This window comes from Oncorhynchus gorbuscha, linkage group LG26 (assembly GCF_021184085.1).
Source record: "Oncorhynchus gorbuscha isolate QuinsamMale2020 ecotype Even-year linkage group LG26, OgorEven_v1.0, whole genome shotgun sequence".
Lineage (NCBI taxonomy): Eukaryota > Metazoa > Chordata > Actinopteri > Salmoniformes > Salmonidae > Oncorhynchus > Oncorhynchus gorbuscha.
The window spans coordinates 38,637,150-38,660,568 of NC_060198.1; the positions used below are offsets into that span (position 1 = coordinate 38,637,150).

A 23,419-nucleotide genomic window follows, 5' to 3' on the forward strand; every position below is an offset into this window, starting at 1 on the left:
GCTCTAACCACTAGTCTGTAATGGTTCTGTTTGGCAGTGTAGTTCGTCAACTTGTCAATATCCATGGGTTCAGCTCACCCTCTATACCTGTAAATAAATACTTCCAGCTGAATCCTGCCTGACTCCTAATGCCTTGCAGTTAGCACCCCCCTGACAAGAAGGTAGGGTCCACTTTCTCACAACCTACAGTAGGCCTATGAGAATAACATCGCATATTTACAACTAAGTTCCTATACCACCGATGTAGCCAGACAAATTCTATAGGACTCACCATACTCATCACTGTTCATGACGTTCGGTTTTTCCGGCCTCTCGCGGATTTTATGCTGTCGACGAATTTTAAGATAAACCTTGCAAAGTAGGCCTAGACTGCTAAACGTTGGCTAGGCTCTACCTTTTTCAGATGTCAAGAAATACCCTGTCAATTTATCTTTAACATAACTCGTTTTTACAAAACACAGCAGTGCTTCCGGTGAGAGAATTGAATTAACAGATACAATGTATCAAATTTGAAAGGTCAAGTAAAGTATATCAACTTCATCACGCAACATCAGGGCCGCGCGTCGTGAACATATCATTTTTACCGCAAGGGGGAGCGCGAGCCACAGAAACAGTTCATTTCATTGGTCAACGCCAAAAGGTGGAAAATACCATTAAAAAAAAATTGTGTTCGATGAAGGTGATAGTCCTGTTTTGAAAAGCATCTACAGGTTGCAGTCAAATAATGCATGATGCAGTGCTTCATCTCAGCCGTCATTTTATTGATATGTATTAGATAGTAATACACACTATCACCTCCAAAGAATTGCAACCACACAAGGATAAAGAGGTATAGGCCTAGCTCTCGAAGATTCAACATATGAATAATTAACTTAAACTATTTAATTGTCGTGTTTTTGTAAAATTCAAGTATCACAACAAATCACTGCAGGCAACTATTAATGATCTTTTTAAATGTACAATATACTGTCCATTAGGGAAATAAAAAATAAAAAGTCTGCTTTTCATTCAGCCTTACTTGCCTAAGCAACAACGTTGCATTGTAGAGTACAGAAATCATTCCTCAATAGAGCTGCTGAGAAACTAATCATTCACAAATTAATAGGCTGATGAACAGTAGAATTACAGCACTGCATTTTTACCTATAGACATTAAGGTTTGGAAGTTGATTTGATTTCAGTGCTTAATCACAAGTGCAAAAATGCATATCATTCATTGGCTGAATATTCATACATAAAACAATGTATGATTTAAAAAACAACAACATACATTTGACAATAACAAACAACAGGAAAATAAAAGGAAAAGCCATTGTAGTCAAAGAAACAGTACTCGTTAAAACAGGGGGTAGATCACTACAGATCTCACCCAAGCCCTTACTGTGGGCATGCCCAAAATACAACATTTACATAGGAGTAGGAATTCAGTACCAGATAAATATATATTTCAATTGAAGTTTTTATACAACTAATAACTAAAATACAGTACATGCCCCAGTCAGTACCACATCCAGCTGCAGATTACACCAACACCACTTTCACCTATTGACTTTGTAATAAGTCTCCAACCATACCCAAAACACCCACAATGGCCCTCAGACACTGTAAGTGTAGACTTTATTGAACGATGGGCTGAAAAAATGCAATCCTTGTGGCTTTGATGCGACTTCCCACAAAGGGCGTTCATTTCTTGTTCTTCTGGCAGTAGTTTGAGTAATTGCCACAGGCCTTCTGCATGTCTGTAAGGAAGGCAGGCACTCCGCTCTGTTGAAACACGGGGAATAGCTGCCTTTGTCAATGAACGTCATGGATAGACTAGCAGAGTAGACACACGCAAATGGGGCAACAGAGAGGAACCATTGGCATCCTAACACAAAACATCTGCTTGAGATTAACAGCGTGAATAAAGCCTTCCAATTTAGATAACAGGGCATGCTTTGTGGCAATCAAAACTGGCAAGTAGATATAAATGTTAGTAAACAAACCATTTTCTTAATTTTATAGTACTCCTTTATTATTACTCTACTATGAATATGTCAGCCATCCCACCAACAGAAAAAGATCAGCTGCTACACTCTTAGAAAAACGGGTTCCAAAGGGGTTCTTCAGCTGTCCCCATAGAAGAACCATTTTTTATTCCAGATAGGCCACATTTTGGTTCCATGTAGAACTCTGTGTACAGGGTTCTACCGGGAACCAAAAGGGTTCTACCGGGAATCAAAAAGGGTTCTGCTATGGGAACAGCCGAAGAACCCTATTAGGTTTTTAGATAGCACTCAGGTCTGAACTCACCTTGGCTGCCCAGTTCACAAGCCAGGTTGGAATATTACCACCAGGGTTATCAAAGTAATTCATGAAGACTGAAAGAAAATAATGCAAATGTAAATGTCTGTCAATAAAAAGCAAGTGACTTCACAGACAGATCCACAACAGATTCAAGTTCAAAACTGAACAGTTTCCCCTATGGACATTTAAATTGGTACTACAGGGATGAGTTCTGATTGGATCTGGTGTACTCGAGTGCGCAGTACCTTTAGTGCCACAGGCACCATCACTCTCCATGGCCACAGTCTGCTTGTAGTCATTCACTCGCTGCACCCCACTCTTCTCTGGTAACGGGGACTGTGGGGAGCTCTTAGCCAGGACCACCCAGATCTTCCTGCTGTCCACGTCAACGTCCCTCCGCTCCCTGACGTACACATACTGAGGTTTACACTGTTAAAGAAGCCTGGTAGAGATAATATGGTCTAATGTGGTCCACACCCTGTGACTGGATCAGTTACTCCTTGAGAAAATATACTGTCCCGTGTTGTCGCCTAAAGAACAATACATTTCTCACGTTACTCTTAATACTATAAACCATACTTGCTTTCCCTTCACCATGTTGGACCCATTGTAAATGTGAAATGGGGGAGAGAGAGGAAAGCCAGATTGAGACATTGTGGGTGGGTGAATACATAGAACAGGATTATGTGATATTGTATAGGGAGTATGTATTTAGTTTAAAAAAAATATAAAGCACAGGCCTATTTGCTTTTACTGAGAAACATGATGACCTGATATCTACAGGTATTATTTATTGGGACATTTTACTTCATTAAGGATACGTCTCTGTTTGACAGAGGAAAAGGGTATTTCACCTCCCAGTAGATTGCTGAACGACCATCATAGTCCTTCTCATGCAGCTCTGCAAAAAACAAAAAGGGCACACACAAAATAAAGCAGTGCTTACATCATGAAACATCAGTCATCTATCATACTATAGGTATTATACTATACTGTCATACTATTCATTACATGATTAAATCATACATCTTCTGGAACACTGGCAGCACTTAGGAAAAAAAGGTGCTATCGAGAACCAAAAGGGGTTCTTCGAATAAACCTACATGGAACCCAAAAAAAGTTCTACCCGGGTCCAAAAAAGGTTCTCATATGGGGACAACCGCAGAACCCTTTTGGAACCCTTTTTTCTAAGAGTGTACAGCGCACATCAAGATACAATCACATGTGCAAGCAAAGACACCAACAGCACTTTGAGAATACAGCATCTATCCAATCTATTGAAATGGCGATTTTATTCAACAGCAAAAAGCTTGACGGCAGTCAGGAGCTGAAGCCAAGGATGTGTTTCCAATAAAAAGCCCACTCCACCCTCTCACGCAACAAGTCTCTGGGAGAGGCAAATATGTTACTTCAGTTAGTTATCATTTCCAGGATATCCATAACCCTGTTGTCTCGTCTTGAAAAAGGACAACAGTACAGTATTTGGAAATCCCAAAACAAGATATGACCAATGATTTAGGCCTACCTTGTTAAGATGGAACCTGTTGGTAATTTCTCAGAGGGTAGGCGAAACAAAAAACTAAATTTTCAAGATACAAGCCCTTGAAAGAACATCTTCAAGTTTGCTTGTTTGTTCACACAGTCTAGGCTTATATGAACATTTGATTAATACACAAAGGATACAACAACATTAGCCCGTGGCTATACCAGAGTGCTAAGTACCCAACTACAACATCAATAGCTACAGTCTATGGCTAAATTCAGGTGGACAGACATGTTACCTGTTGGATACTTTGGGGAGGCAAGAGAGAACAAAAGATGAGAAAAGTTATTAACTGCCAAACGGGCCCTGTGCTCTTGTTGCGATCCTCGTGAAAACTGAGATAAAAGGGATTCTTGGTTATGATTGGTTTGATTGGGATAGAAAACAGGAGTGAATGGAAAAGGACAATGGAAAGGTGATGTTTCAACTATTTTGTGGAGCTCATATTTGAAATAATTAAGTAAGAGTTAAAGGGGCTATACATATGAACAATAACACATGCATAAGCAAGCACCATATAAAACAAGAATTAATATGCAATACCATGTCATCAATACTCAACTGACAGAATTGAGTAACTTATGAATGTGTTATGAGTCTTATAAAATGGCCCTTATTAAGGGTTGAGTGCGACAAGAGGTTTGAATGGAAGAAAGTCGATCTAGGGAGAGTTTGCGTAACTCTTTTACCTTTGACATATCCATCCCATTGTTTCCGATAGGGCAAGTCCATGTAGACATCAGCACACAGTTCTGGAGTGCAGGTGGCAAGCACTCCAAAGACTTTGTACTCATAAAGTCCAGTTTCCTGTGAACAGCATATGAAAGAAGTTCTCTCTTCCAAATATATACCACATCTACAATGTAACTAATCCCATACCACAGGGCTCTGATTGCCAGTTGGAGAAACAAGCAACACCAAAAAATGTGTTGGATTTGCAAAGGATATTATTTCTCCAGAAACTTGAGTTAGGCAGGGGGTTTAATAAAAAACAAACATGCATTCTGTGAAAAGGTACTGTCTGAGCATGCGTAAAGTTCTAGACTACAATTTGGCACACCATACCCAACAGACGCAGCACAAAATGCAATATTTGGCATATTTCTGAGGGTACCATTCATCCCACTATCTCTAGCCTACTACACCATCATTAAGTTTGCCGACGACACAACAGTGGTAGGCCTGATCACAGTCTATAGGGAGGAAGTCAGGCAGTGTGGTGCCAGGATAACAACCTCTCCCTCAACGTGATCAAGACAAAGGAGATGATTGTGGACTACAGGAAAAGGAGAGCCGAGCACACCCCCATTCTCATCGACAGGGCTGTATTAGAGCAGGTTGAGAGCTTCAAGTTCCACATCACCAACGAACTGTCATGGTCCAAACCCACCAAGACAGTCGTGAAGAGGGCATGACAACACCTACTCCCCCTCAGGAGACTGAAAAGAATTGGCATGGGTCCTCAGATCCTCAAAAAGTTCTCCAGCTGCACCATTGAAAGCTCTTCCAAATATATACCATAGATGGTTGCATCACCGCCTGGCAACTGCTCGACCTCCGAGTGCAAGGCACTACAGAGGGTAGTGCGTACGGCCCAGTGCATCACTGAGGCCAAGCTTTCTGACATCCAGGACCTCTATACGTGGTCCTTCTGTAGCTCAGTTGGTAGAGCATGGCGCTTGTAACGCCAGGGTAGTGGGTTCGATCCCCGGGACCACCCATACGTAGAATGTATGCACACATGACTGTAAGTCGCTTTGGATAAAAGCGTCTGCTAAATGGCATATATTACCAGGTGGTATCAACCACCCTATTAATTAAGACCCCAGCCACCCTATTAATAGACTGTCCTCTCTGCTACCGCACGGCAAGCGGTCAAAAAGTCTACGTCCAAAAGGCTTCTTAACAGCTTCTACCCCCAAACAATAAGACTCCCGAACAGCTAACCAAATGGCTACCTGGACTATTTGCACTGACCCCCCCACATTTTAGGCTGCTGCTACTCTCTGTTTATTATCTATGTACAGTCACTTTACCTCTACCTACATGTACATATTACCTCAATTACCTCGACTAACCTGTGCCCCTGCACATTGACTTTGTACCGGTACCTCCTGTATATAGCCTCGTTACTGTGATTGTTGCTCTTTAATTATTTGTTATTTTTCTATTTTCTTAATTAGTATTTTTTTTATTGTTTACTTCAATTTATTTAGTAAATACTTTCTTAACACTTGTTTTTTTTAAACTGCATTGTTGGTTAAGGGCTTGTAGGTAAGCATTTCACTCTACACCTGTTGAATTCGGCACGTGACAAATAACATTTGATCATTTGATTTGGACTTTTCTTTTTAACCTAGCATAAAAAATGAATCCTTGTACCTGTGTGGGCAAATATAGTCAAAATGTTTGCCTTGGGGTAAGTTGAGCATTATTGAAGTGTTTTCTGAATGGCTCAACTTACCCCACTCTCCCCTAGCCTACTCAATCATCAATATGACGTTTAAAACACTTTAGTTGATGATAACGAATAGCGACTTCCGCATTTTGACAGTGGGCCTGTTCCTCGAGTCTAACGCAGGCTACTCACAAAATCTGCTATGCTATTTCATGTAAATTTCCTTTTCGACGTGAAAATAATACAACGTATGAAGCGTGAAAATAGTCTACGTGCGAGCACATCCAACAGATCGATGCCAGTGCGTCATTCAATCACGCCAATCGGCATAATCACAATGAATAAACTATTGCTTCGCCAGCTAACGACGCTAACCGCCGATAAGCTAACACAGCAGTTTTCACTTTCTATTCCTGTCTCAAAACAGTAACTTAGATGTACCTTGTCATACAGCCGGTAAATTTTGACACCCATTGTCTCTGTGAAAAACTCCCACCCCCCCTCCAACTGAGGTTTATCTAATTCCTTCCATGCCTCCAGAAATTCCTCATCTGTAAAGTGCAGCGACATGTTTTCAAACTGTGCTCTGACATTTGATCATGTGATCTATGACTCCGTGGTGCGCTTCAGACGCCGTGCGTACGCTGAAGTGCGTCAGTCATTCCAGTGATATACTTAGAATCACTATCTATTTATTTTTGTGATTGAAATTGTATTTTGGATTTAAACTGTACATGACTGTGTGTGGTTAATGACTATCTGCACTGCACTGTACTGTTTTTGGAATGCTCCTTTGTCTATCCCACCTCCAAATTGAAGTGCCATCCAAGGGAAAATATCATTTGGAAGCACTGACCATCTCCAATTACAATAGAGAGGAAATATAATCTGTAATGCTTTGTGTCCTGCTGGTGCCCTGTCTCAGTTGCTTGTTGATGATTATTCTGCGGTTAACCACTCCCATTCCATTCAGAAATCCCTAAACTGTAGGCTATTTTAAATATAGGATAAGCTTCATCTGGTGGTTTTAATCAAATATATCAATCCCTTTTAGGAACTTCCAGAGGTAGAACCCTGGATCTGTGGTTTAGCATCCTTTGCACTCTTATTTTGCCAACACACCAGGCAAATTCAGCATTTACATATGCCACTGATTGAAGTTAGGCCCAAATGATAATCACTCTAAAATATGTCACTCCATAAGTGCCTCTGAGGGATAGTTTAGAGATATGTCAAATGACTAAAATCAGTTTTCCAGCCGGACAGTATATGGTCCAGTTAAGGGTTGTGGAAGAGCCATGATTTCCCATTGTCACTGTCTCATTTTGGGAAGGGATTTACTGCAGGAAGGAAGAGACAAGACAACACCCCGTATCACATTACTATGTGTCAGATCTGTCTTGGGGAGCACTTGTGTTACAGGCAGTAGGCATATCCCATCCACAGGCCCTGGTGGCTGCCATTGGATCACAGGCATAGCATGGGTGTGTGACAGCATGAATTTCTAGACACATAGGTCCTATGAACCATGGTCCCAGTTTGATAGACCTTATGTCATTCATCTTAGAGAGTCCCTTGTTTTAATTTAAAATAACCAAACTTGAAGATATGTGCATGGATATTCTTGTCTGCTCAAGTGTGTGTGTTTGTATGTTGTATGTGTTTGTATGTTTGTGTGTGTGTATGTTTGTTTGTAATGATGTGATAATACTGTATTACATCAACTGCTATTACTCATCTTCGTACTAGCCAAACTTTGCTTCAAAGGCCTATTGGGCAGTTCTAGGCTATATAAATGTGTCTGGACATCCCAACAGCTGTGCTTCATGTTGGCCCTGCCTTAGTCAAAAGAGGTTAAAAGGTCCCCCCTCCTCTGAAGCCAAGATAATAATAAAAACCTGTGGCCTGCTTTTGGTTCACCCCACCCCCATAGCCACCGATATTCTACAAACGTGCTTGCAATGCAAGAAGATGGCAGTCAAACAGACGTTTTCTTACACAGGAGGAAACGCACAAGGGGACATCCGATGAATGGGAGTCAAATTCCAACACAGCGTTTACGGTGCGAGCTGTAGACTGGCTGAGCGAAGTGGAGAGTGAAACTGTGTTCTGGACCTACACATTGAATCTGGCTTATAATTTAATGTACCGTACATAAAGACGGAGGGAGTCCCACTTGTGTCTGCTTTTGAAAGTATACGGAGTTACTGGAATATAAAAGCGTGCATATGTTTTATTCATCGATGGGCAAAAACACATTTTAAACGGTGCGGGCATGGAAAATGCGTGCAAGGTAAGTTTAATAAACACTTCGTTAGACACTTATCGAACGTGCTGATTTTTTTCTTCATCACACAATATTCACTGTGTGTTTATCGGAAGATGGTCCACGCGTAAAACTCGATCTCTCCAACCAAAACACTTTTCCTCAAACATGATATGTTCCCTTCTATGTAATCATTATAACAACTTGAGATAACGTGTTTATATATGGTAGGTAGACTATGCATGTGGCACAGCTAAGGCTACAATATTTTCCATTAGTAACTTTCTAGACACATTGAAATTAAATTCAAACATAACACCCCTTAGAGCAAAACCACAGCAAAACCACATGATTTTACATGTGTAAAATCACATAATTTCACATTAAACTGTACTTGTGAAATCATGTGAAAATGTGATTTTGGAACATTTCACATGTGTGTAGTTTCATGTTATCTATCACATGTTGCTTTACTTGTTGTCGCATGTTATCACATTAACTTCACATACTATCACATGTGATCACATGAAACCATGTGGTTTTGGAACACTTCACATGTTCACATGTGAAATTAATGTATTTTTTTTCTATCAGGGACCTCATCAACAAAGGTGACTATAATAAAGGACTAGGCCTATTACAATAAATAGACTATAAGTTAAATATATTCCATATAGCCTATCAATTGCAAAAGGCCTACCATTTGCACTAGGCCTATTAGAGTAATACATTTCTAAGATGTTATGACATGGACTAATGTTTTATAACAAGCATCTTGAATTACATTTTTTATTATATTTTATAAGTTTGCGGACATGGAGAAAGAATGACTGCTTGTGAAATTGCTGATGATTTTGAGGCTGCTCGGATTACACAGAGTAGTTTGTAATGCCATCTCCCACGCTCTCCAGGGAATGTGACAGCTTGTGCAAGGTGGAGTGGTTCTGGGTCATTCAGCCAATTTCTGACTTTGCTGGTCCAGAGGCTAGCATTGTGCAAGGAGGTTACCTGGGGTTACTAAGTGCCAAATGAAGGCTCATGTCTTAAGCTGTCAACAATTCAGACTGAGGCCATGTGCATGCACATAATAGCTACTTAAATGATTGTTTAGGCCTGTTTTATTATGTCCAGTGAGGCTACAATTGGGCAACATGTTGAGGAACATATGGATTTTGACACTCCCTTCAGTATGACATAACAAATGATATATTTCTTCACATAGATTGGGACACGCTGACAGAACAACCTCAGGATATAAAAAGTGAAGACCCATCTGTGGTTAAAGTGAGGATCCATCTGTGGTTGGAAAGAAGCAAAACTTTGATGCTGGATCCTGCGATGCCAGAGGAACCCAGTAAAGACCCCATGACAGTGCCAGCAACCCCAGAAAGAGCTGTCATGGAGAAGGCCAACATCAATGACCACACTCCGACTGTGACTATAATAGCTATCCCTTTGGTCACTGAAATCCAACTGAACGCGGCAACAGGTGGTGCAGAACTCTCCTGCTATCGCTGCACAGTGCCGTTTGGTGTGGTCATTCTCATTGCCGGTATTGTGGTCACTTCTGTGGCATACAGCTTCAACTCACATGGGTCCACCATCTCTTACTTTGGGCTGGTGCTACTATCTGTTGGACTGGTGCTATTGGCGCTAAGTGCGGTATGCTGGAAGATGAGACTTGAGAGAAAGAAGGAGAGACGGAGGGAAAGCCAAACTGCACTGGTCGCAAACCAGAGGAGCATCTTTGCATGAAGGGAAAGACTGATCATCAGGAGAGAAATAAGTCTGTGATATGTTTGGGTGCGAGAGGAAACAGAGGTAGTGGTTAATTTGAAAGCAGAGTGGTGACAGCTGTATCTAGCTGTTTTCCTGACTGACCAGCGTCTGTGGTGGGTCGTTGACCTGCAAGGCTTTGACCTCAGACTGTCTCTAGGCTAAGCAAGTCAAAACGTCTTAGCTTTCATTAAGTTGTTGGGTTTTTAATCTGTCAAACAGACTGGTCACATCTGGGAAGCTGGGCAGACAGCCAAACTGAATGTATCAAAATCAAGACAAATTACCACTGTACAAAGCAATGGAGAGGATGTTTCCTCTCCATTAATCTACTGTTGCATCTGGTGTCTTAGATTTACTGGGAGGGATAGTGGTCTGAAAAGAGGGGGACATGGGAAAATCCAGAACAATGAATCATGTTTCATTTACCATGTTTTAGGCATAACATCTCTCATAAAGTCTGATTGTTCCTTTTCATTTCACACAGAATTATGTTCAATTACCTGACATGGGAATATGGTACTTACATGTTAATATGTAATAATATATATTGGCATTATGGGGACACAAAAACGTGTTGTTTTTGTTTGATATATATTATCGTATTCTCTGAAACAAGTCGAGCTCAGAGATAAAGCCAATTAGCTGTCACACAGTAATTATGTATAGTACCTATGATGTACCTATGATGTCATAGGTAGTATTGCATTATGAGGGAATATGATTATTGACAAAATATAATTTACATCGAATTAACCTTTATTAACTATTCTCTGTAAGCACTGTTCCACACCATGACTAACATGGTGTTCTATGTAACTATGACGACAAGATTCTTTGGAATTACTCGCATCTTGCCACAGTCTTGTTGTCACTACAGTACTTGCCATTGTCAGTAAATGTATTTCATATGTTGAGCGATATGAAATGTTCTAGTATTTTATTCCACTTTAATATAATCATTTTTATGTATGACTTCTCTGTTAACAGTACATCAATTGTTAATAGGTTATAGTGAGGTTTAATAAACTCTCATCCATATTTAAACATTTAATTTGTGTCCGTTTTCATGATCCAAAGGTTCACTATGTATGTATTCTGAAGAGAACAGCTGATATATAGGGGAGAAGTAGAAGTGTTCCATGAGACAGTCTGGCTCATATCAGCTATTAGCTTGACATATCAAATTAAATGATCTTTCTGTTTAACACAACCACACATGGTCTATTTCAGCTTTGGGGGTTTTTAATGACTGAAATGACATAATAGAATGTCTCTCACTTAATGTATTTGTCAAAGAAGAAAGAGTAGGGCATAACTGCTAAAAGCAGATAAGTGGTGTGACTTGAACATTCAATAGTGAATTGAAGGAAGTGTGTCTTTCTCTCCTGACGTACACCACTAAGTCCAACTCCTTATCCTGGGGTTCCATTGTGTATTCAACCTCATGCACTTGTTCTGCCCTTTGTTGATTGTTTAAACTGCTTTGAGGGCAGGTTTGCCTAGGATTACATTTCATTCATCTGCAGTGAATGAAATGTGTTCGTCATAAGGATAATAAATATTGTTTTTGTATTATAGAAATAAGTTACAGTATTAATATCTACTTAACATGTTTTCTAATATTACAATGTATGAACTATTTGTTGTTGTTTTGTACCTCTGTCAGGATCAAATTATGTAGCTGCCAAAGGTGACATCACTGTATACTTTGACAGCTGATAAATCACTTCCACCGTTTCTTCCACTGTATAGTAAAGTCCAAATAATCTGCATAACAGTGCTCAGTTGGCCAACAGAATCAATACTTCATTCTACCTTCCAATACATACATTCCCAAAGGTAAAAGGGAGTTGAACTCTCCTGTTTGACTTGGTTTAAAATAGCACAGACTCGGAGGTATATTTATAGGCTTCATTTGCGTTGCTATGTGTCCCTGTGACACCAGACACTACAACTAAATGGTTTGCTTGCGTCAGAGGAGCACCTACAACACACTTTGTCACTTTTGAGGGTGAACCTTACCCCACGCATAGGGAAGCTCCTTATAGGGGGAGAAAGGAGTCATTCAGACACCTGACTCTGAGACCAAATGTTAATCACTTAGTAAGATGTGTCCCTTTTCCACATGAAAGGTTACCAGCAGCTAGGGCTAAGAAGCAGTGAAGTTGGAAAAAAGGGGTGACCTGATATGGGATTTAACAGGCGCTCTCCACAACCGTACCCTCTTTCTGAATTTGGTGTAAGTCACTTTTTTTTGTTCCAGGGACTGCCAAGCAGATAATTATGTTTATGAATAAGACAAAAGTGAGATTGGATCAAATTATTTGAATTGAATCGAAGAAGCCCATAATGGCTAGCTGTTACAAGCCAGAATGGGATGAGCACATTTAAAAGTAATGAGGTCAACATTACAGGGATCCTTTTCAGTCAGTTACTTCCAATCAAATACTTGATTAAAAAAAACAGAGAAGCATGACTTAACCATAAACAGCTTGAAATAATCAAAATATGTGGTACCAGAGGAGCAAAGGGCTTATTTATGACAGCTTCTATTTCAAATGACGTCCAATCAATGACCTTGGTTGACCTGGAATATGAGGTCAATGTTTTATAAATATTTTTTTCATCATTGCTTGTGAGCTCACCCTGTTATCATCAGGCTGTTTGGGCTGTTGGTGTAAAGGAAGACAAATTCTCACATTAGGTGTCTGCACATAAATAAGACTGCTCATGTTCTTGAACAGTCCAGCCCAAATGGAAAAACAGCTAACCATATCCTAATAATTGTGGATTGTTCACTTGAAAACGGTGTTACAAATATCCACTTCAAGAGATACGTTGCTGTTATGAATATTAGAACTGGGTTTCTGATCAATGTGAAACTTTCATTTGAAATATTCTATGGTCAGAGCTTCTCTTAAGTCCAAACCATTGTAAATTCATTTTGAGGTGACTTTTAAGTTGCTCTACAAGAGCTGGTGGGTTAAAGAGATGGAGAGTGACGCTTTAGTTGCTCTACAAGGGCTGGTGGGTTAAATAGCTGGGAAGTGACTGTTAGTTGCTCTACATGGGCTGGTGGGTTAAAGATCTGGGAGTGACTGTTTAGTTGCTCTACAGGGGCTGGTGGGTTGAAGAGATGGAGAGTGACTGTTTAGTTGCTCTACAAGGGCTGGTGGGTTAAGAGCTGGGGAGTGACTGTTTAGTTGCTCTACAAGGGCTGGTGGGTTAAGAGCTGGGGAGTGACTGTTTAGTTGCTCTACAAGGGCTGGTGGGTTAAAGAGATGGAGAGTGACTGGTTACCACCCACCACCAAAGGACCAAGCAGCGTGGTAACGGGCAGCAGCAGGAGAGGCAGCGATATCAGGACTCCTGGACATGGGAGCGAGATCTGGACTATGTCACTACTTGGGAGGAGATAGACAGGTGGTCGGTTGACCCAGGGAGAGTGCCGGAGCCCGCCTGGGATTCTCTGGAGCAGTGTGAGGAGGGATACCGGCGAATGGAGTCAGCACGGCGGCGCGGAAGGAAGCCCGAGATGCAGCCCCAAAAATGTATTGGGAGGAGGCACACAGGGAGTGTGGCGAAGGCAGGCAGGAGACCTGCGCCAACTCCCCATGCTTACCGTGGAGAGAGGGCGTCGTACTGGTCAAGCACCGTGTTATGCAGTGGAGTGCACGGTGTCCCCAGTACGCGTGCTTAGCCCGGTGCGCTACATCCCAGCTCCTCGTATCGGCCGGGCTAGAGTGGGCATCGAGCCAGGTGCCATGAAGCCGGCTCTACGCATCTGGTCTGCAGTGCGTCTCCTCGGGCCAGCGTACATGGCACCAGCCTTACGCATAGTGTCCCCGGTTCGCCAGCACAGCCCAGTGCGGGCTATTCCACCTCGCCGCACTGGCCTGGCTACGGGGAGCATTCAACCAGGTAAGGTTGGGCAGGCTCGGTGCTCAAGAGCTCCAGTGTGCCTGCAAGGTCCGGTCTATCCGGTGCCACCTCCACGCACCAGCCCTCCGGTGGCATCCCCCTGCACCAGGCTGTCTCTCCGTCTTCTCCCTACAGGTGCTCCCGCCTGTCCAGTGCTGTCAGAGCCTTCCTCCTCTCCTGACCTGCCAGAGTCTCCCGTCTGTCCTGAGCTGCCAGAGTCTCCCGTCTCTCCTGAGCCGCCAGTCTCCCGTCTCTCCTGAGCCGACAGAGTCTCCCGTCTCTCCTGAGCCACCAGTCTCCCGTCTCTCCTGAGCCGCCAGAGTCTCCCGTCTGTCCTGAGCCGCCAGAGTCTCCCGTCTGTCCTGAGCCGCCAGAGTCTCCCGTCTGTCCTAAGCCGCCAGAGTCTCCCGTCTGTCCTGAGCCGCCAGAGCCGCCAGTCTGTCCTGAGCCGCCAGAGTCTCCCGTCTCTCCTGAGCCACCAGAGTCTCCCGTCTGTCCTGAGCCACCAGAGTCTCCCATCTGTCCTGAGCCGCCAGAGTCTCCCGTCTGTCCTGAGCCGCCAGAGTCGCCAGTGTGTCCTGAGCCGCCAGAGCCGCCAGTCTGTCCTGAGCCGCCAGAGCCGCCAGTCTGTCCTGAGCCGCCAGAGCCGCCAGTCTGTCCTGAGCCGCCAGAGCCGCAAGTCTGTACTGAGCCGCCAGTCAGCCAGGAGCTGCTAGAGCCGTCAGTCAGCCAGGAGCTGCCAGAGCCGTCAGTCAGCCAGAAGCTGCCAGAGCCGCCTGTCACGCCAGAATCGCTCTTCACTCCGGAGCTGCCGGAGTCTCCCGCCTGTCCGGCGCTGCCAGAGTTTCCAGCTTGTCCTGCGCTGCCGGAGTCTCCCGCCTGTCCGGCGCTGCCGGAGTCTCCCATCTATTCGGGACCTGTGGCTAGGGTCCCAAGTCCGAGGTCGGCGGCGAGGGACGCCTCTCTTAAGAGACCACGGAGGCGGTTAAGGAGGCGGAGAAAGACTATGGTGGAGTGGGGTCCACATCCCGCGCCAGAGCCACCACTGTGGACAGACAACTACTCAGACCCTCCCCTATAGGTTCAGGATTTGCGGAGTCCGCACCTTTGGGGGGGGGGGGGTACTGTCACATTCTGACCTTATTTCCTTTGTTTTGTCTTTGTTTAATATGGTCAGGGCGTGAGTTGGGTGGGTTGTCTATGTTAGTTTCTCTATATTTTCTATTTCTGTGTTTGGCCTGATATGGTTTTCAATCAGAGGCAGCTGCCTATCGTTGTCCCTGATTGAGAACCATATTTAGGTAGCCTGTTTTCCATTGTGTTTTGTGGGTGGTTATTTTCAGTCTTTGTGTGTCTGCACCAGACAGAACTGTTTCGGTTTTCACTTTGTTGTTTTGTAATTTGAAGTATTCAGTTTGGATTATTATTAAATAAGATGAACACTAATCACGCTGCACTTTGGTCCTCTCCTTCTTCCCAAGACAGCCGTTACAGACTGTTTAGTTGCTCTACAAGGGCTGGTGGGTTAAAGCGAAGGAGAGTGACTGTTTAGTTGCTCTACAAGGGCTGGTGGGTTAAAGATCTGGGAGTGACTGTTTAGTTGCTCTACAAGGGCTGGTGGGTAAAATAGATGGAGAGTGACTGTTTAGTTGCTCTACATAGGCTGGTGGATTAAACAGATTGAGAGTGACTGTTTAGTTACTCTACAAGGGTTTGTTGGTTAAAGAGCTGGGGAGTGACTGTTTAGTTGCTCTACAAGGGCCGGAGGGTTAAAGAGCTGGAGAGTGCGTCAGCCACCTTTCCCCTGGAGGATTGGCCCATGTCACTACTTCCTCTGTAAACTCACCCCACCTGACACTCAGCGACCATGGGCACAGGCCAGCTGATGCAGGAAACAATAGGCAGCTTGCCTGCTTGTCAGACACAACTCTCCCATTTCTTGAACGTGAGCAGTTCTTTGATGGTTATGTCAGTGGATACAACAAAAGTGGAACCTTGGCAATCAGGAGAGGGGTTTGATTAGATTGTTGCAGTAGTCGCTTGTAAGAATGCTTGCCTTCCCAAATCTTCACTGTCAGAAATATTTGTTCACTTGGAGTTTCAAACTTTTAAATTTGTGCCTCTGCTGAATTTCAACATGGCTCATGTTCTTGAAAACTGAAAGAGCAACCACTGAAACATGCTAAATTCCATGTATTGGTTCAGCCCTTCAGATATTCCAATCTATATTTCAAGCGCCTCGTCAAGCAATGTTTTCTTCCTACTCCTTCTGAAAGGTACTAAGTGCACACCCTCCAAGGTAAATAAATCGCTTATCAAAAAGTATTTCAAGGCAATCGTTAACCACAATTATGGTGGTGGTTCTCTTAAACAAATTATTATTGTGATAGCTGGGAGGGGATAAACATATTAATAACTTTTTATTGGAAGAAATCTAGACTACATCCATTATCCAAGAAGCACATTTTACCTTAAAAGGAACAGAAAAGCCACTATGGCATTCACAACAGTTATTTTCACTGGCACTGCCCAAGACTGTCTTTTCTTTCATGCTGTGCCAACAGCTCTCAAAGAGGTGTCTGAAGTGCTGCCTGCCCCGCTGCCTCTGGGGTCCTAACCCATGGCATGTCCTCATTCCCATGGACACTGGAGGTAAAGCCCTTCCTGACAAACTCAACAACTCAGAGGGATAGAGGATGCACTGGATCGCCATTACATCTCAGTTCAACCCAAGATTTCCCACTGTTGTTTTAAAAGAAAAACTTAAGCACGGCTTTTTAAAGCCTTTTTTAAAACTGTAAAGTTCTTCACCCTCTTGTATCTGGCAGTTTAACTTGAGTTTTGAATCTTGATTCAACTTGACATGAACAACTCTCAGCAGAGTAAAATAAGTCTGAACAACAAACAACGCAAGATCAGTAGACACTGTGACATGATTGAGTCTGGACATTGTGTAGAATCTTGGTGGGTCAGAGTCTCTAGAAACAATTATTTTTTGTTTTGTATTATTTCCCTAAATTCTTATTCAGACTACAGGGCTCTCTTCAACCATAACAAAAGGCCATCTTGACTGATACAATCTTGACGATTGAAGCAGCTGCAGATCCCCCAATGCCCAACAACGACCAACTGTTGAACGAGCACATTCATCTTCTAATCGATTGTGCTGTGTAGTATTTTACCTCTTGTCTCCTTGTAGCCAGCCACCCTTCTGTCTCTCTCCCCACACACTTCCTAATTCAACCAAGGAGTGTACTGCTAACAGGGTTTTCCCTTTGTTTCTCTTCCCTCATCAAGACCTCTCTCAAACATAGCGAGCCTCAACCAGCTGCCTGCTGGAAAAAGGTGAAAATGATTCCCATCATGCAACAAAGACGGAAGGACGTCAAAACTGCACAAAGGGAAACCCCAAAAGTGACATCCTATCGTGACTGTATTGTTGACTGCGTCAAGCATGAAGATACATTTAATCCATTTGTCTGAAAAGAGGAATGAGAACAGACATGGTCAGAGTTTGGTTTCACTGTGATACATAATACAGGATAGTTGGCCGGATTCCTGTTGAACCATGGTGTATGTTGTATCTTGTGATTTACAATGCATTGCAAAAAGCTTAGAGAAACAAATAGTATGAACAAGGCAGTGACGGATATGTTATTCATGGTCAATATGTTGGCTCAATGTTGATCTTGAAAGAAGTTCTCACCCTGAAACAATCTAATCCTCGTACCCTTGTTGGAACAACAGAGGAACAATCACTCCTGTCACGGTGTAAAAGACCAGCAGGGCTGTTTCATGTCAATCTCTGACACCAACAGGAAAAAAGCGGCTTCCACAGTGTTTACCAACTCTGCCTCAGGAAATCTGTTTGTAATCTGCAAGTTCTCCTTTGAAACCAGGGATTGGGAAACAGCTGTAATTGAAGAGTTATCTATTAATCAGTGTTCATTTTTTGCACTTCCACCTTAATTAAAGTGTGTGTGTGTATATTTGTGTGTGTGTATGTGCACACGCATGTGCCTGCATTGTGGACAGTGAGTTAATGCTGGAAGACCTCAAGTGCAATTGGTTAGACTGCAATAATACATGCAAGGTGTTCACTCTTTCCAGTACCATATTCTTGTATGTGTGCCAAGAAACATCTTGGCAAGCATGGCCAGTCTTTTTCCCCTAAGTAAATTAACTAAATAATTGGAATGGTTCAGGGAGGAAATGACAAGGTGTGTCTGACACAGCTGCAGAGGTCATTTAACAAACAATGATGTCATGGGAAGTAGCTTCTTCACAGCACTTGGTTTCCTTTCATCGGAACAGCTGAGCTACTTTGTAAATGGTTGGATTTTCCTCTATAGGCGTTCAAAAACTCCATTGCATAGATCTTTTTGAATGGTAAGTAGAAACTTCTACTTCTGCTGTTGGTTAGGTTACCACCTTGATATTCCTCAACAGATAAAATAATACAGTTTATGTTATAAATGTATTGATCTTTGGGGGGGAAATGAAAAAATATAGAGGGAATAACCTAAACACTTCATCCTTGAATGCATTAATGGAGACCAAGACAGGAATGTATATGTATTTACCTTCTTCTGCCCTTATGTGACATGAAGTGAAAGCCCAGAGGCTCTCCTATTTGCCACGCTCTGTCAGGTAACACCTCTTTAAGGAATACCTAGGATAGGATAAGTAATCCTTCTCACCCCCCCCCCCTTTAAGATTTAGATGCACTATTGTAAAGTGACTGTTCCACTGGATGTCATAAGGTGAATGCACCAATTTGTAAGTCGCTCTGGATAAGAGCGTCTGCTAAATGACTTAAATGTAATGTAAATGTAACTTTCACACCCAGAAGCTATGGCCCCATAAACCCGCCTGGGAGCCTAGGACTTGGTCAGACCTGGTCACACAGAGCACAACAAGGGAATATGGCCCAGCTGAGAGTAGTGGGACCCCAGCTCCAAGCACCACCTAATCTTGAACAGGTGTGAATAGGTTACTGTGGGAAACAGTGGGGGAGCGTTTAATGTGGTCTCGGGGTGTAATTCGGCATGCTTTTAATCAGCTCTGGACGTTCTTCTGAGCGCTGCCTCGGGAAGAAAACATGACGTATGCTGGACAATGGAGAGGGGACACAGTCAAGGCATCTGTTTTGTAGTGCCCCAATGACGTATTACTGTGGCCAATGGGACCCGCATGTAAATCTGAGCTCCGCTGGAGCTGCAAGGTGAAAGAGTCTCTTTGCTGCTGAGTGAGATTTAAAACAAGTCAACAATGCATTAGACGGAGAAAGAAAACCCTTCAACAGCTCTCTGTCCTCCTGAGTATGTAGAACATTGCTTTAGGTTGCAATGTGTTCTGAGACATATGGTCAGAGAAGAGTGTTACAAAGGATTACACAGGCTTCATGTAGAGTAAAACAGTTAATTGAAATCCTATTACTCCATATTACATACATGTCTAAGTAGGCTACAGATGTAGGATCTTAATTTGAGCCAGTTTAGTACAGCAGGAAACATTTTGTTAGGGCAAATCATGCATATAAAGTCTGATATGTGGAAATGTCTAACTTTAGAATCCTTTTAAAACCTATAATACACTACAAGTTTGCATTTCCTCTTGTGCAAGAAAATTCTCAGCAACAAAAGAGTGAAATTAAAATCCTACACCTGTAATTTAGTGCTGTCTAAAAACCATTTCAATGATTGATGTGGTGTTTCGGTAAGGGTCTTTACATGTGTCACATACTCTCTGTGCGGTTTAACACCACTGTAAAAGCACTCCTCTCCCAGGCTGGGTTTTAAATGTCACATGGTACACAGACGGGTCGTGCTTTGTGGGGTCCTTGACTAGAGGAAGCCATGAGCTCTGGGAGGAGCAGGTTCCCACACCCAGAAGAAGAGATGGTGGACAGGCTAACACAAACAGTCCGCCTTTCAGGAAGGAAAAGGCTCCCTTTAGGCCTTTATCAGATCTGCGAGCGCCTCAGTCCGCCAGTCGCCTGCCAGCTGCTGTCTCCCCGAGAGGTACGGCTTCACCCTGGTCCAATTTAATGGTCCCTTTACTCTGAAATAATCAGTCATCATAATGCACTACTAATATATCAGGCTAGCTGCTAGGTCACTCCCTTATTTGGGTCTGAGGACAAAATGCATACAGGGGTAAAGTCTGGAACTAGTCTGTGAGTTTTGGGACCAATTTCAAGAATGCAGGCTAATGGCAACACTATCAGATAGGGCTAGACCGGCAGTGCAATGTGTGATGACCTGTGCACGGTAGACCTACACCCCCTAACACATGTTCAGGAAGGTCTGGCCAACGGGATACAGCTATGTGGTAACAATTACTATAGAATGAACAAAATAACAGGTCTGTGGGTAAGCTTGGTTTACCACACCACACATGGATTCCTTCCCGTTCAGTTCTAATTTCCTGATCAAACAAGTTATACTATTCATAAAAACAATTCTGAAGGAAATAAACACAGCACGAAACAAATCCTCAACCCCCTGGTTCCTCAGTCTAGATCCCCTCTACTCTCGGTGCCCATGGACCAGTATGTCTCTCCTGTGGTATTCGTACACATTGCGGCCGAACAGGAGCTGCCCTCGGCTGTCTTTTGATTGCATAACCCTGCCTCTTTGCTTACCTCATGGAACATCTCTGGAGTAACTCATGGAGACTAAAGACACAAAGAACAGGGACACGTTCACAACATCTGCTGGCTTCAGCACCTCATGACTGTGTATGCCGCTTGGACAACTCCGAGTGAGTAATAGTTCCCTTATGTCCAGTAAAGGGGGCTGTGTCTACGTTGATCTTTTTTCTAAACTTACTAAACCCTTATGAAAAGTAACCGGATGTGGAATGGTATATTTAATGGGGGAAGGAAACTTTGATACTTTGAAGCTTCAGTTTATTTAAACCTTTCAGCAACAAATGTTTTCTTGGTTGACTCCTCCCTTTAGATAGAAACAGATCACAGTCATGTAGGATAGGGACTAGGAGTAGATGATATCCCACTAACGTCATAGGGAAACCTTTGCCACATCGAGGAGGTCTCGATTTTATGGGTTGTTGCGAGAAATTGATACACTAACGCATTACAAAATTAGCACTCTGGTTTAAAAATATATATATATTTTTAAAGCCTGGGCCTGAAACCTCTGCAATATTTTTTACTGGCATGGCTAAACTCTCCAAACTTGTATAAAATATATCTTACATTCGTTAATAGTAGAAAGAACACAGTGTACGCCACTGTCCGCCGATTGAATTTCATTATTACCAGATCCGTAAAACAGAGAATTTTAACCTAAAATGTAAACATGCTGCCTTTTGATTGATGTCAGTTAAGTTGTAACAACTGTCTACATTTGGCGCACCCTCATGGTTGCCCACAGAGACACCATGGCAACAAAGACAAGAGTGGTCTATGCTGTTCAGTATTTGAACGTGAAGCTAGTATAGGCGAGAAAGGTAAAGTCTTTGTGCTCTAGCAGAAAGTGAGGCTTTTGTTATCAGAAAAGTCAAAGAAAAGACTAACCCCCCTAGTGTCCTCAGACATCTACACACAGAAAGGTTCCATCCAGACAGAGACGACAGATGGGAAGGCCCAAGGCCCTCCGGCAGGTTTCTCTACATACATATCCTTTCTCCCCAGCTCTCTCAGGGCGTCTGTCTGCTTCCAGTCCCGTGGAGACGGCCGGACACCCTGGCACCAGGTCTGGAGCTGGGAAAGATCGCCGGCCCAGATGTAAACAGGAGAGAGACCCCACCCATGGGCATGGGACAGACAGACAAACCTGACATATCCTCTCCTGTAATCACTTCCAAAGAACTCAACAAAGACATCCCTCAGCTTTTCCTTCAACCCAAAGTCAATGTGCTATTTTTTGTTTAGTAATCTTGAAAATGAGCACAAAGTAATCTCATTGATGCTGGAAATGACCTTACCAATATTAAACCACACCCACAATGTCATCTCATTGCCAAAATTGGCCTCCAAAAATAAGGTTGATGTTTGCTAAAAAAATGCATGTTTGACTATGTTCTGCATATCAATACACAAACAGACAGGCTGACTGTATTAATGCTGAGGCCGCTACACAAGGGCATAGCCTTTTCCAGATGCTCATTTTGGGAATTTGACCAGATTAACAAATGATGACGAACTGACTGACGTACAGAGGACTGTCAGAGGACATGGTTGCTCAATGCGGACTTTTTACTCAAAGACAGAGAAGGCATTAGTCTTCTTCATAAGCGTTCATTAAATATTGTGCCGATTGTCCTTAAGAACCCAAAATAACCCTCTAGTTTTAAATCAATGTCCAAATGAACAGTTAGATCATGACATGTTGGTGTGGCTATGAAAAATCTTTGTAACCATTGACATTGGTCACAAGAACATTAAAAACGTATTAAAGGCATGAAAATCCAGTTCTGCTATGAAGTAACAGTGAATCCTAACTAAGCCTCTGATGGTATTTGGAAACATGAAACCTATATTTCAAAGAAATCCTTAGTTTTTCAAATGAAAACACCTCTGTCCTTTGTTCTAAAAACCCATGTCATCTGTTTGGGGCTTGTCCATAGTAGACAATCATCATGTTAAATGACTAGTTGAGCCAGAGGAACATGAACTCTAAAAACAGAGCTGTTAGAAGTTCATCAATTCACATAGGATCTATCTGGTTTTATCTTTGTTCAAGAATACAATCTAAAACTCATGTATGCACTCATAAAAATGCACCACTCAAATCTCATCTGTTTGTATTGAAGTGCCTAATAAACAAATATTTATTACCAAAGACATCACATTACAGTTTGCCTGTCCCCATACATTTAACTAGGCAAGTCAGTTAAGAACAAATTCTTATTTTCAATTAACTGCCTGTTGAGGGGCAAAATGGCAGATTTGTACCATGTCAGCTCAGGGGTTTGAACTCGCAACCTTCCGGTTACTAGTCCAACACTCTAACCACTAGGCTACCTTGCTGACCCAATACATGACAGACACAGGAGTGTGTGTGTGTGTGTGTGTGTGTGTGTGTGTGTGTGTGTGTGTGTGTGTGTGTGTGTGTGTGTGTGTGTGTGTGTGTGTGTGTGTGTGTGTGTGTGTGTGTGTGTGTGTGTGTGTGTGTGTGTGTGCGTGCGCGTGTGTGTGCGTGTGTGTGCGTGTGTGTGTGTGTGTGTGTGTGTGTGTGTGTGTGTGTGTGTGTGTGTGT

The 23,419-nt window shown here is 42.8% G+C and overlaps 2 protein-coding genes across 2 annotated transcripts; one reads left to right on the forward strand and one right to left on the reverse strand.

Annotated features, from left to right (window-relative positions):
• Positions 1–740: 740 nt before the first annotated feature.
• LOC124015597 (phosphatidylcholine transfer protein-like) lies at positions 741–6,833 on the reverse strand. Its single transcript, XM_046330941.1, has 6 exons — positions 6,668–6,833; positions 4,518–4,635; positions 3,107–3,186; positions 2,531–2,702; positions 2,292–2,359; positions 741–1,763 (listed from the first exon to the last, which is right to left on the reverse strand). The coding sequence occupies exons 1-6, from the start codon at positions 6,794–6,796 to the stop codon at positions 1,683–1,685; spliced, it is 648 nt and encodes a 215-aa protein (XP_046186897.1). The 5' UTR covers positions 6,797–6,833; the 3' UTR covers positions 741–1,682.
• Positions 6,834–8,133: 1,300 nt separating this feature from the next.
• On the forward strand, positions 8,134–11,322 carry LOC124016053 (transmembrane protein 100-like). The gene is made up of 2 exons (XM_046331574.1): positions 8,134–8,519; positions 9,715–11,322. Exon 2 carries the CDS (start codon positions 9,816–9,818, stop codon positions 10,245–10,247), a length of 432 nt encoding a protein of 143 aa, XP_046187530.1. The 5' UTR covers positions 8,134–8,519; positions 9,715–9,815; the 3' UTR covers positions 10,248–11,322.
• Positions 11,323–23,419: the final 12,097 nt, after the last annotated feature.

Coding starts and splice junctions, on each gene's coding strand:
- LOC124015597 (XM_046330941.1), bottom strand. CDS start 6,796: ATGTCGCTGCACTTTACAGATGAGGAATTTCTGGAGGCATGGAAGGAA. Junction 4,636..6,667: donor TTTACCGGCTGTATGACAAG/GTACATCTAAGT, acceptor TGCTGTTCACAG/GAAACTGGACTTTATGAGTA. Junction 1,764..2,291: donor TTGTGAACTGGGCAGCCAAG/GTGAGTTCAGAC, acceptor GTGTTTCAACAG/AGCGGAGTGCCTGCCTTCCT.
- LOC124016053 (XM_046331574.1), top strand. CDS start 9,816: ATGCTGGATCCTGCGATGCCAGAGGAACCCAGTAAAGACCCCATGACA.